Consider the following 14,163-nt stretch of genomic DNA (forward strand, 5'->3'; position numbering starts at 1 on the left):
TTCTATCTTGCAGGCTGTGGAGGGGAAGGAGGCCAGGATCTGGGGCCTGCCCCCCATGGGCCTGTCCAGCCCCCAGCCACACACACACAGCGCCTGGGGAAAGTTAGCAGAGTGCCTTTTGTTTCCTCACCCGCTCTGCTGCAGGCTGGGAAGCGCTGGCATCCCGGCATACCATCAGGGCCTGCTACCTAAGGAAGCTGGCTGGTCTCCAAAATGGAGGGCAGAGAGAGGGAAGCAGCTGCAGGAAGCGGGATGAATGGGCTGGGGCATATGCAATTAGCTGCTAATTCCTAGGCCAGCTCAAAAAATCAGCTGAGGCCAAAGGTGCCAAGCGAAATCTGATTTCTGGCTCAAGGGTAATAACCATGGAGACAAGCACCCAGTGTGTGGTATAAGGGGTTCAGATCCACCCCTGCTTGCTCTTTTTCATGTCAGGACCCCTCCGGGCTGAATCCAGCGCTGGGAGGATGCTCCCTCTGCTTGCCGAAGGAGAGCTGAGCACCGCAGCCACCCCTGCATGGCCCAGAAGTGGCAGAGCAATTGAAACCATCCTCCCCTCTGCCTCTTACACCCCTAACCAAGGCTAACGTGGCGAGAGCTGTCAGCACAGCAATGACTGCAACGCGACACAGCCGAGGATTTCGCAGGAATACGAGACATTTTCACACCAGGCAAGCCCCGCCGCAGGCAAATGTATTTTTGTGCCAGGCCTGGGGCCGAGGGTGAGCAGGGGGAAGGACGGTGAGGGCACATGTGAAAATGTCAGTCCTGGTTGTCCCAGGCTGTACCAGACATAAAGAGGCTCAGAAATTGTACTGGGCAGCTGGCTATCATATACATAAAACCAAGAGCACGTTGCCTGTAATTATATTTAATCCTTTGACCTGTTTGCCTAACCTTTTTGCTCATTTATGAATGGATTGTTAATAAGCAAAACACAAACAGAAGATGAAATATAATTAATAAAAGTTAAAGAACATCTTGAATGTCTACCGTCACATTCCCGTGGAAAACCAAGCACTAAGTGCTATGATCCCACATTAAGCAATGTTGATTCCTTTTAGGGTTGAAAAAACATTACAAGAAGAATATAATACTCTTTTCTTAATAATCTTACAAATTTCCAAATCAAGAATTGAAATATCATCATGCAAATGCATGGCCCTGATGTTTCAGAGCTACATGGATTTCTACATGTAAACCAAAGTCTGCTGCAAGACCACTGTGTGCTATTAACAAAAAATCATTTTACACAATTCTTCAAACAGCAATGTTTAATCATTTTCACATCAAAAGCACTTGTTAGCTCACCAGCATTTTCTGTTTTTCTTTAAATATAAAACCAAACATTTTTAAAAGCAGCAGTTCTTAACCACAGGTTCAATGCATAATTGAGCCTCTTTAAAAAGGGAATAATCCACATGCTATGTAAAATACCTTCTATTATTATAATGAAATGCAGCAAGAAGAAAAACTTGTGTTTCTGTGAACGCTCTTCTCCCAGAATAATAAACTTTCAAAACAGAGCATTTTCACAAAATCTTATTTAATCTTCATTTACAGAGCTTGATAGGTTGGACTTTTAATTTGCATTTATAAAATGACAAGTTATCATCTCAAGTTATCATCAACAGGAGGGAAAAAAAAAATCATGTGTTCTGCTATCAAGAAACTCCATGCCAAATTCAGATTTTCATTTGAAAAAAAAAAAAAAAAAAAAAAAAAGCGCATTTCTGAGATGCCCCTTATATTTCTGAAGTACAGCTCAGGAATTAATACTTTATTTACCACAGATACAATAGTTGACTTTCTTCCAGGGATGCAGCTAGGAAGCCAGAAGTATTTATTTATGGATACACATTGCAAATACAACATTACAAACCCAAAGAGAATTCTTATTTGTTATCCTTATTTCCTCCTCTTCTCTCTGCCACCAACCTCACAAAAGATATGGAAATAATCTAGAAACCTTTATTGCTGGAAAGCTGTGATGGGACTATCATTCTTTGTATAAAAAATATCTTCATGTAGTTATTTAGGATTGTTAAATAAGAGCATTTCAGTGATAAAATATTTTATTAGTGTTTCTGTTTAAGAACACGGAGCAATATATTGGGACCGCTTGAAACATCCTCAAGTTTCATCATCAGATCTTTCAGTCTCAGACACCGCAGTTACAAGAGAATCGCATGCGATTGTTGAGGAAATTATCCCAATGGTGGGGTTCAGTATTGCCGTTTGAGATCCATAAAGCAAGACCTGGGGTACAGTGGAGTGTGCATTTCACACATCTGTGCATGTCAAGAAGGTTACGGGAACTCTGCTGGCCACGTGTGAACGTGACCGGCCAGCCGAGGCTGTGTCTCATCCAGTTGCTGGCAGGCAGGATGGTGAGCGGTGATACAGGACATCCCGGGTGGAGCCGATTCCAGTATTCGCTGAGATGACGAACAAATCCTTTGTGTGTTTTGTTGTAGTTTTTGACACTCTGAAGTATCAACAATATCACTCAGCCGCTCGCTCTATGCTGTGCAAAAATATCCATTATTTAAATGCTTTGCAAAAACTCAGCAGAGATTGTTGACAAGGCATGAGATACTCCGCCGCTAGTGAGGAACACGCGAAACCACTAACAGGAAAAACGAAGAAGTTGTTCTGAAAGGATGAAAATAGAAACTGGAGGAAACAAAGCAAGCACCAGGTTCAATAAAACGAGGAAGAGAAAGCCCTGCTGCAAAACAGGGCTATAAAGTGTCTCGCTGTATATAACTCAATGGCAGAAGGCTTATACAACATAATGTAGCAGACAATGGCACTTATACAACATAATGTAGCAGACAATGGCACGTAAACAGCAAATGAAACAATGTCACACGATAGGAAACCTTGTGCAGTAAATAATACAACTTTTTATTCATGTTTTATAGTTTACTTTTATTTATTTTTGCTTTAATAATGCATATTCTGTTCACTCTGTGCAAAATCGGGGACGGAGGCGGGCGCTGAAATCAGTCTACGGAAAACCAAGCGAGATGAACATTCAAAACCGAAGGAGATGCCTATCAAAAACGGGAAAGCTAAAAAGCCACAGCTGATAATGACAAAGCTGCTCTCAACCGCGCCGCTCTGTCCCGCCGCCCCGCACGAGCCTGGCCGTAGGGAGCAGCTGCAGACGAGGAGCGGGACATCTGCCGGACACCGGTGACAGGAGTCGGGGGAGCTACGTGACGGAGACCCGGCTTGCAACCAGCTCCAGTCGGAGTGTGGCAAAGAAAGGCACAAATCATTGCAAAGACCAGATTTTCGTTTCGTTGGTGTTCTTCTCCTAAACACGTTACTGTACACAACGTCAGGTTGATTGTAGGGGGGGGTCGGGGGACATGAAATTGCATATTTAACAGAACTTAAGACCGTAACAAGAAGTAGGCTGTTCTATCTCGAAGCAAAAATAATCCCTCCAGCCCCAACGTTAACATTCATTCCTGGCTATATGCAGTACAAACATTTTAAAATCTGTGACAAAAGACAATTAAAAACCAAAAATCAAAATCATAAAGCTTGTAAACAGATAATCTGAAATACACTTTATTTATGGAAAAATATCATCAAAATAGTACCACTATGGACTAAACTGCCTGAGTTTTCATTTCACCTATGATCTTGAAGTAGAGAGCCTTTAGCACAAGAAGATCAATTTCAGTCACAACTAGTGCCACACAGCACCACTTCGTGTGGAGATTTTTTCCTCACTGTTGGTATTTTTGTTGTGCTATTTAAAACGGTTGTGCTAATCCTTCAATAAAGGGATGTTGAGGCAATTCTTAAATCATTTGGCACAAAGTTATTTTGGCTGGGGCATACATTTGAGTCTCAGTCATGTAGAATAATGCAACATTCCATCCATCAAGTATTCACTTTGATTGAAGAGCTTTCTTTATGTCATTAACCTCCATCTGAAAGGAAAAAAAAAGTATTTCTGATGAAATTAGATGCTTTAAGACACACAGGTGATGCTGCTAGAAAAGCACATATTCCATCTTTCCCACAGGCGTTGAGTACAGGCTTTATACCACTCTTATTTCCAAAGATTTCGCAAATTGAGGTGACCTTCTATGTTGCACAGGGTGACCAGTGATGGCTCCCTCCCCTCAGAGGAATATATTCATATATATATGTGTGAATGTGCTGTAAGACCTTTCAAACTCTCAGTTACAGCTTTCACAGCCTGTGCAGCTCGCTGCCAGGAATTACTCGCCAAACGAGCGCTGTGCCCATGCACCAGCAGCTGCACTTACCCCTGGCACAAGTAAACAGAGCCACTTTGAGCTGAGGAGCAAAACCTGCCCTCTCCCTCCTGCAGGGATGGCTCTTGCTGTGGGGATGGTGGCCCTCTACATCCATTGAGCCCATGCCCAAGCACCCAAGGTCTCTGATGGATGTACAGTGGTATGGCAGAAGCAGGTGGCTGCAGCTACCAACACCCCCAGCTGCACACTCGGCCCTTCCAGCATCCACCACAAACCCTGAGGCAGGGATGTGAGACATATTCCCCATCACCCTCAGTGCTCAAGTGGGCCATATCATCACTGCATTTTTCTTTATTTAATACATAAAGCAGCTCCAGGAGCTGTGCTGCTTTATGCCTGTCAGAGCACTGATCAACTAATGCAACTTTTGTTTGCTGAACTTCTTTGGTGGTGTTGTGGTTGTTGATCTTCATTTAAAGCTAATTACTCCATCTCGATCAGCATCTGAACATCTGAGCAGGAGTAAAAGCATTCAGCCTAAAGATCATATTTTTAAAACCATCAATGTAGGGCTCTGTGTAAAGATTTAAAGCCGTCCTTGGAGGTGGAATACAGACCTCTGAATAGTTTGTCCTGTTAGACTAAATCAATGACTGCTATTAAAATGTTCATCAGTTTTATCTGCATATATTCCAATTTTAGCTGAATTGCAAACTGCAAGAAGCCATAGCCTATGTGGTGGTGTGCATAAAGTCCTTTACACAGTTCTGCCACCCTCTGTCATGTGCCCAAACCCTTCACTGAGCAGGAGCAGCCCAGAGAAATTACAGTTCGATTTTCTATCCCTAGTACAGAGAGAAAGTACAGCTGACCTATACCATCAAAATATAAAACTTAATCAATACAAAAGCAGTTATCAAGTACATCACTCTCCCAAACCCAGAAAAGCAGTTACTGAGGCTGCAGAGTCAATGATCAAAGTCAAAGGTGCAGCACTGATCCTCATACGAAGGAAGGGCAGCATGCTGCCTGGCAAAGACTAAATCAACATGACAACTTCTGGAGCTAAGGTACCGCACAAACTGTGATAGCAGGAACTGGCTCCTAATCCTAACACCATCTTTCATATTGTTTAGGATGTTTTGGTGAGGGCAACCTGAGTACAGTCTGTAAAATGGACTTAAAAACCTTGCTGTGTGAAATAATATTTCAGGCATGGCAACACTAAGACCAGCCTGATACAAAATATAAAGCTCTGGAAGAGAGCAAGTCATTAAAACCAAAACCAAAAACATACATTTTTTCCTGTAACATAATCAGACAACTAAAACTGAGACTAAAGAAATATCGCACTTGGAATCCTATATGGTGTTCTTTCATTTGGTACTTGTGCACTTGTGCTGATAGATTTTTAGATAATTATCAGGCATTTTGGTAAGAATCCAGCACTGCAATATGTGTGACACAAACAGGTAACACCAGGAAGGGAGTAGGTACCCCGTATTAGAAATGTTCTAGTAAAAATGTTAAAGGGTTTTTGATTCACTAGTATCTAAGTATCTTATCAGAGTTTTATGTTCTATACTTGAGGCTAAATCAAACCTGATGATATTTCATTGTAAGTAATTTAAGTACCTGCAATCGTAGACGGATCTTTTTTTCTTCATCCAATTCAGACAGCAACTGCTTAATCTCTTTTCTGTTAAAATAATGCAATATAAAAACTTAGAATGCAAAAAAAAAACGTATTTTTCATATTTCACTAGTTATGTTTGTTTTTTTGTTTCTTTTTTCTCCTCAAATAACTAATTAAAGTATGTATATTCTTGTGTACTAGGTACTACAGAGAAGTAAGACTATCTATAACAGGGCATCCCCTGCCCTCCCCCTGCCCCAAATTAATACAAATAATACATTTCCTCCCAACAGCGCTGCATCCACAGGCTTTGCTCTTGGCTAGCTGTATGAACACTGTACCCAGTTGCCTTTTTCTGCACAAAATGTAGATGGATTGGCTGTTGGTGGGTTGTAAGAGCTGTAAGACAAATTCTGCCCATCGTATCGTATGCTTTAGCCAGTTAGAAGCCGCTTGTGCCAACAACACAAAGTAAACTTCAGCTTAATTTATGAACCTTAGTGACTCCCAGGTATGGATTTGCTGTCTCCCTTCCTGGCAGGGAAGGAGAATGCCGCTATGAGGAGCAGACACCCTCCCACATTCCCAAAGTGCCCTCACCTTGAGACAGAGACCAGCAGGTGGGGGCAGCCCACACAAGATGGGCTGGGGAGGCCAGAGGAGCAGCAGTCAGCCTAAGAGATGAAGCTATGGGGCTCAGTGGCTACTTGTAGCTTGAACCATGCCCTCCTGCAAGGTCTTCTCCCAGACTACCCCCGCACCCCTGTTCTGTCCCAGTCTCTGCAATCTGCTTTGCCTTTTCCTTTTCCTGACTGGGCTCCAGGCAACAGACAATGACAGTGAAGGATTTGCTTCCAAAACATCAAATACTCTCAGGACTAACAAAAACTATGTGAAAGCCCTACAAAACGAGCAGCTTAAAGAAAAACAAGGATGGCCATCTCTGAAATAAGATGCAGGGTCATAGACCCAACTTCAAATGTCCTAATGACAAATGCATTGCTGCTTCTGAAATACAAGCTTCCTGTGGAAATGAGCTAGCAGCAACACACCAGCAAACAACAGCAAAGCGTTTGACACTGTCTCCCGTGATATCCTTGCCTCTGAATTAGAAAGACATGGATGTGACAGATGGACCACTCGGTGGGTAGGGAATTGGGTGGATGGTCGCACACAGAGAGCTGCTGTCAACGGCTCGGTGTCCAGGTGGAGATCAGTAATGAGTGTGGCGTTCCTCAGGGGTCAGTGCTGGGACCGTCACTGTTTAACATCTTTGTCACTAGCATGGACAGCGGGATCGAGTGCACCCTCAGCAAGTTTGCTGATGACACCAAGATGTGTGGTACAATCAACACACTGGAGGGAAGGGATGCCAGCCAGAGGGATCTGGACAGTCTGAGAGGTGGGCCTGTGCAATCCTCATGAGGTTCAACAAGGCCAAGTACAAGGTCCTGCATGTGGGCCAGGGCAATCCCAAGCACAAATACAGGCCTGGTGGAGAAAAGATAGAGAGCAGCCCTGAGGAGAAGGACCTGGGGGTGTTGGTTGATGAGAAACTTGACATGAACTGGCAATGTGTGCTTGCAGCCCAGAAAGCCAACTGTATCCTGGGCTGCATCAAAAGCAGCATGGCCAACAGTGTGAGGGAGGTGATTCCCCCCCTCTGCTCTGCTCTCGAGACCCCACCTGGAGCCCTGCCTTCAGCTCTGGGGCCCCCAGCACAAGAAGGACATGGATGTATTAGAACGAGTCCAGAGGAGGCCACGAGGATGATCAGAGGGCTGGAGTACCTCTCCTGTGGGGACAGGCTGAGGGAGTTGGGGTTGTTCAGCCTGGATAAGAGAAGTCTCCAGGAAGACCTTACAGTGGCCTGCCAGTACCTAAAGGGGACCTACAGAAAAGCTGGGGGAGGGACTCTTTGTCAGGAAGTGGAGTGATAGGACAAGGAATAATGATTTTAAGTTAAAAAAGGGTAGGTTTCGATTAGATATTCAGAAGAAATTCTTTACTCAGAAGGTGGTGAGGCACTGGCACCGACTGCCCAGAGAATCTGTGGATGCCCCATCCCTGGAGGTGCTCAAGGCCAGGGAGGTTGGAACCAGGTGATATTTAAGGTCCCTTCCAACCTAAACCATTCTAAGATTCCATGATTCTAAATCAATTTACTAGTTTTAGGCACTTGTACTAAATTCATATTACAACTAGAAAAAATGCCCCCCTTATTAAGATTAGAGTGAGTTCCCAAGTAGCTATTGGCAAATTAAACAATATAACATTATTCATCACTTATAGTTTGTATAGCTTAACTTTTCCAACAGCCCATAAGCTCCTGCTTATGTCACAAAGCACATGGATTGATAGTGCCAGTCTTTTTTACTGACCTCACCTCTGAATGTGCTCTGTCAGGAAAATCGACAGAAACCACTCACAAACACAAAAGCAATCAGTAATGTATACAAAGACAAACTCCAGAAGAAACTGATGCCCCACTTAATGGATGTATCCCAATTACAGCTGTGATTTGCAGTACTTACTTTTGCTGGTCTTTCATCGTTTCAACGATGATTTTTAGCTCCTTAATTTGTGTTCTCAGCTCCTCCAGGGCAGTCTGACCTTGGCTCAAGTGTTCAGTCTTTGGCTTTCCTTCAGTACCAAACAGGGATGGGGAATTTGACCTGTGGCCTGTTGTTCCCATTGCAATTGAATGAAATCCAGGTGACGGTGAAGGGGATAGAGATGGTTGTACATTACTGCCACTAGCCAAACCTCCTGGTTTCGGAGGCAAGGAAGTTTTATTATCAGACACCTGTAACAAAAAGAACAACATTTAATGCCTGGAGAATGCTTTATGGAAATCAAAACCTCTAATAAACATTAAATATTTTGCTGCTAAATAGTAATGTTGAAAGTCCATAGTCAGACATAGAAAGTTTCAAATATGACAGCTAAAACAATCAGTCAAATTATCTTTGTACTTATACATCAGAGGGGGTTTAGCTGGGACCTGTAATTCCAGACAGTTTCAGCAGAAGTTTCCAGTAGCTACAACTGATCAGCAATAAGCATTTCCAAGACCTCAGTCTGAGCACTGCAATGAACCGAGGAAGATATCCACTGTTTCTCTCAGAAATGTAAGGATTTCTCTCAGTTTGTAAGAACATGCCTACATCCATGGAAGTCTCCTGCAGAGCACAAAATTGTGTGGCCAAGAATACAAGTTGCACTTTTTGTGGATTACACTGATGATTTTCAACTAACCATTGAAGGATTCTTCAATATATGATATTGTTTTAAAATTAGAAGATTGTGTTAAATGTTGCCCTCAGTATTACAAAAATAGCTAACTATTCCATAAAGTTGCTTGGTGAAATGATATAAAAACTAACACAAAATCCCGTGACTTCAGAATGACAATATATTAATAAGAAATAAAATAATTGTATAACTTCACTGTACTGTCCTCTGGTACCTGAAGCATCTGTGAATCCTCATAACTACCAATGGCTCTTTATTCTTACAGGAACTTAAGAAAATAATGCAGCATTAACCTAGCTATCCTGAAAATTTATGGCTTAGCTCAGAAGGATTCCACATTTCTTGAATTGCAACACAGTGCTCTACTTAACAGACAAGGCATAGAAGACACCTACCATATCGGACCAGTTACTTCATTGTATACACAGCACAATGTACAAGTGCAGGTATCACAATGGCAAGTAAAGTGCCACTTATTTATCATGTTGTTATTTGGTAATGCTAATGCGTGCATTATAAAACACCAACAAGAACTATTGGAAGATCTATCTGATTTAGCCCAGAATAAGAAAAAAGCACAAGACTGCCTGTATTGAGTATATGTGGCAAGGTTTTGGTAGCAGAGGGGCTGCAGGGGTGGCCTCTGTGAGAAGAGTCCAGCAGCTGCCCCGTGTCAGTCAAGGGCCAGCCCTGCAGCCCCCAGGTGAGTGCAGCAGGAGGGCAGGAGGTGCTCCAGGCAGGCAGCAGCAGTTCCCCTGCAGCCTGTGGAGGGGCCCCTGGTGGAGCAGGCTGTCCTCCTGCAGCCCATGGGTCCCACATGGAGCAGATCTCCTCGCTGCAGCCTGTGGAGGAGCCCCCAGTGGAGCAGGTGGATGTGGCCTGGAGGAGGCTGCAGCCCATGAAGAGCCCCATGGATGGAGGGGAAGGTGTTTGTAGTTTGCTTTCAGATTCTCATTGTCTAGTCTGCTAGAAATAGGCAATAAATTACATTAATCTGCCTATGCTGAGTCTGTTTTGCCTGTGATGATAATTGTTGAGTGATCTCCCTGTCCTTATCTCAACCCCTGAGCCCTTTTTGTCACATTTTCTCCTCCTTTTTCTTTGAGGAGGGGGAGTGAGAAAGCAGTTGTGGTGGAGTTCAGCTGCCCTGCTGGGTGAAACCACCATAGCCATCTAACTCTATCATTAGAAAAGAGATACTGAAATTGAACGGTGAATAGAGTAAGATACTGAGAAAAAAATGTTATGGAAACAGATGGAGATACGTGGTGAGTGAAGACTTGAGGACTGAGGCCATGGGTATTAACTGGACAAAGCAACTGAGAGAAAAGTTAGCAGTTGGATGAGAATTAGGAGAAAATGGGGTGTGAAGGGAAGAGCAAGATCCACCATGTTCTGCAGAAAACAGTCTTCCCCACTGCATGAGTGTGACTGAGTATCAAACCTGTCCCAGGCAGGCACTGCTTAAAGAAATGTGTTCTGTGGAACAGACAGTGGGACTATATAAAGAAAAATGACATTTCAAATCACAAGAGAGATGAATAACACGGACTCCATGACCTTAATAATGTTTCATGTATTGTGTATGTATTGTGTTTCTTTTAACATTTTATGTATGTGCATACATCTCTGAGCAGTGTGTAGCTGTAATCAGACCCTTCACGGATAACAACCCTTAAATGAGCAGATGCAAGTTCCCTTTGGACTGAAAAGAGAGGCTACGTCCAAACCTGCAGCAAGTGAGCAAGGCACAACTGGAGTCTTCCACACTGAACACATTATTCCAGAGCTTAACTGGCCATCTGTATTAGAGCCTCAAGCAGCTACTTTCTGATAGCAGTCTTTGTGTTGTACAGGAACAACATCTACATGGTTGTCATGCCAGCAGATCATTTATGGATGTTGGCCCAAGAGTATGCATTAATCCAAGTGCACCCAGAAGAGGGAGCTATATAGCAAAACATTATCTTCAGAACCTGATCACAGAAGTGCATGACGGCATCTTTCAAATACTTTAGTTATACTATTAAAATGTAATTTTAAATTATTCAAGATATTCTTATGTACTAAAATATAGGTCCAACCTCTAAAGCCTAATCTATATACTCCTTCTGTAGTATTTCATTACCTTACAGCTTTCTACCAATATACAGTAAGAATGGCACAAGCCTATATGATTATACAGTATAAAAGGTGATTATACTTGCAAATTCACATACTATTGGAGGGGCTCAAAGAGTTGTATTTTCTCTGCTCAAAGACTCATCTCATGTAAACTCAATTTACAACAGCAAAAGGGGCCTTTGTTTCTAAAATGCAATTCCCAACTTCTCTGATTCTGTGAAATACATTTACTCTAGAAGGATTTTTTTTTTTCATGCTATGTTTATGGAGGCAGTTCAACTGTGCAATTCACTTTAGACTTGCATTTCAAACCCAGAATAATCTATAGTACTGCTTACAATTTTAAGCTTCTTTAAAGGACTGGTTACCAAAGTGAATTGTTGAATTGAATGTTAAAAATAACTATTTAATAATGTTTTCAAAAATTAAAATGCATGCAACAAGGTCAAACAGAGGCATTCCAAATAACTTACTTGTGATATTGTAACAGTTCTTGATTTCCTTGACACTTCAACAGTTTTGTGTGTAACAGAAACATGTTCCTCCCTCTCGTCTTCAGGACTCGGTGAGTCAAAGAAATCCGGGCTTGAAAGGGACGACTACGTAGTTAAACACACACATACCATGAGAGGAAAAAAATGCAGATATTTTCATTGTATAAGAACTCAACAGAAAAAGAAGAAAATTTATATGATTTTTAAAAACTATTATCAAAGTAACAACCCTTAAAATCAGCACTCTCTCTCCCCAGTTTTTTAACTCTTGTTTTCCAGGCTAGATGAAATGAGAAATACTTAAGAGTTGGGCTCAACAGTAATTTACATCTTCATATTGCGTTATATAAGATTAAAGCATCTTCCTGTCCACAAGCAGAGCTGTACCTTACTTGGCTAGGACACTGAGCACCATGTGGTGGGTGTCAGTTCTGCCACCACTTTGCTTGGTGCAGGTCTTTCTTTGCTGCTATTCAGAGGAGTCATGCTGCTGCCTGTGCACACTGCTGGCACTGCAGGGCTGCCACAGGCACGGTCTCTTTGCAAAGGTGCAAACAGGGATGGAGGGTTCCTTTCACCCCTTGTTCCTTCTCCCATAGACAGAGCAATGGTTTCCAAAGCATGGTTTATGAAACCAAGTGTCTCAAGGTACTTACTAGAAATTTAAGTCCCCCATATATTTACAAATATGAGCTTGTGAGAGGAAATGTATGATGGCTCAAGGAGACCTACTGAAGGCCAACAGCAGTCTGCTGTCCTCAAAATCTGGTAAGTAAGTGGCCTAGAGAAATCAAGGGAAATAATTTCCAAAAAGCCCTCTTTTTGGAAATGCTTATAAAATCCTCGATACTTAGCACAAGCTAGTTTATTCCAAAGATTTTTAGGAAGGATTTTTCTGGCCTCACCCATTGTTGGCAAGGAAAACCTGGCAGCACCCAAATAAGGGGATACAAATCTTACAAGGGAGGGAATGTTTTAAGCATTAGCATTCAAAACACTGGCAGCCTTCTGACACAAATTTTCCTGAGCTGCATCTCTCTGCCTCACTGTACGTGTGAAGGAATGGCAGTGTACATGTATTAAAAGCACCAGGGAAGAGAACTAGAAGGGAAAAAAAAGTCAGGAAAATTTTTCTTAAAAGAGAAGGAAAATTTACTTACAGATGTGAGAGACTGAGAGGGCGGTCGCCTGCCAGTAGCTTTTGGTCTGGTTGTAGTTGGATGATTAAGCTTCTCAGCAATTGGTACTACAGAGTCAAAACCTTCCAAGTCTTAAAAATAAAACAGAATTGATTTGGTTTTCTGACAATTGTTTTCTAAGAATCACTTTTTTTTTTTTTTCTTTTAATTTCAAATAAATCAAATCCCACTTTCCCCATTGTGTCACGGTATTCTGCGCACATCCAGACACCATGAAGTCACTAAAAAAATCCTGGAAGTCAAAGGCAGCTGCAACCCAGTCGCCCTTGCCAAGCACAATGGCCCTTGCATGTCAAGCAGAATAAAGCAGAGAGGAAATGCTCAGAGGAGCCTATGGTTTTGTTTACATTCAGTGTAGTGAAAGCTAAATGACAACATGGGTCCTGTGGATAGAATAAACAGTTTCAAAGTTTCCATCTTGCTATTAAAGGGGTTAGTAGTTTTTCTCTGAATAACTGGAGACAGAAGACAGTGCACGCGTTGTCTCAAGAACTGTACTGTGCTGCACCTGCTGCATCCCACACAATCGCTCAGGGGATCAGAGAAGGAGAGTGCTGGAGCTGGAAGGCACCTGCAGGTTCCCAGACACCAGCAGCTGGAGGTGGTGTAGCTTTCATAAGCTGCAGATGAGGGGGATACGTTCAGATATCTTCAGCAATCCAGAGGTTATGGTAAGAGAAAACCAACAGATTCCCAATGCCATACAAAGTTCAGGAGTCTTGACTGTCTGTATGGTTAGTGAAATAGGAGGGAAGTGTTTGCTGAACCCAGCCACGTGGTAGCATGTTTACATGGAAGAACGATGGCTGAAGGAGTACTGTGGCTCGTGATTACATGCCTGAATCAAATGGCTTAACACCATTCATCTATTTTTATGGGCTGTATCAGTTTCAGTCACATCAATTTCAAAATGCCCTATTGCATATGTTAAACAGAAATGATTCAGAAAATATACAGGAGATCCTCTAGACATAATAAATCAAAATTCAGTGAAGTTACTTTCAGGCATAAATCAAATGCTGGAATGATATTTGTTATTCAGAGACCATTTTTCATTGCACATATGCAGGGAAAAAAACAGCTTCTAAGTTAGCAGGTATACATACCAGGCACCTAATTTTCAGAACTGTTTCAGAACAATGAATCTCTAAAGATGAAGCTTTGCTGCTGTATTACAATCATTGTACAGAATTATATGATGGAAAAAC

At 42.3% G+C, this 14,163-nt stretch overlaps 1 protein-coding gene across 5 annotated transcripts in view; it reads right to left on the minus strand.

Moving 5' to 3' along the window:
- Positions 1-2,907: 2,907 nt before the first annotated feature.
- The window catches only part of SH3KBP1 (SH3 domain containing kinase binding protein 1), a 219,217-nt gene continuing 207,961 nt past the window's right edge, over positions 2,908-14,163 (minus strand). For all 5 annotated transcript variants that reach the window (XM_084505543.1, XM_084505541.1, XM_084505542.1 and 2 more), the window contains 5 exons: positions 12,917-13,026; positions 11,736-11,861; positions 8,418-8,689; positions 5,883-5,946; positions 2,908-3,953 (listed from right to left, as the gene is read on the minus strand). In XM_084505543.1, coding sequence (XP_084361669.1) covers positions 3,912-3,953; positions 5,883-5,946; positions 8,418-8,689; positions 11,736-11,861; positions 12,917-13,026 — 614 coding nt within the window. In that variant the 3' untranslated portion in view covers positions 2,908-3,911. The remainder of the gene's footprint in view (positions 3,954-5,882; positions 5,947-8,417; positions 8,690-11,735; positions 11,862-12,916; positions 13,027-14,163) is intronic.

The sequence above is a fragment of the Aythya ferina genome (assembly GCF_964211825.1).
Source record: "Aythya ferina genome assembly, chromosome: 1".
Lineage (NCBI taxonomy): Eukaryota > Metazoa > Chordata > Aves > Anseriformes > Anatidae > Aythya > Aythya ferina.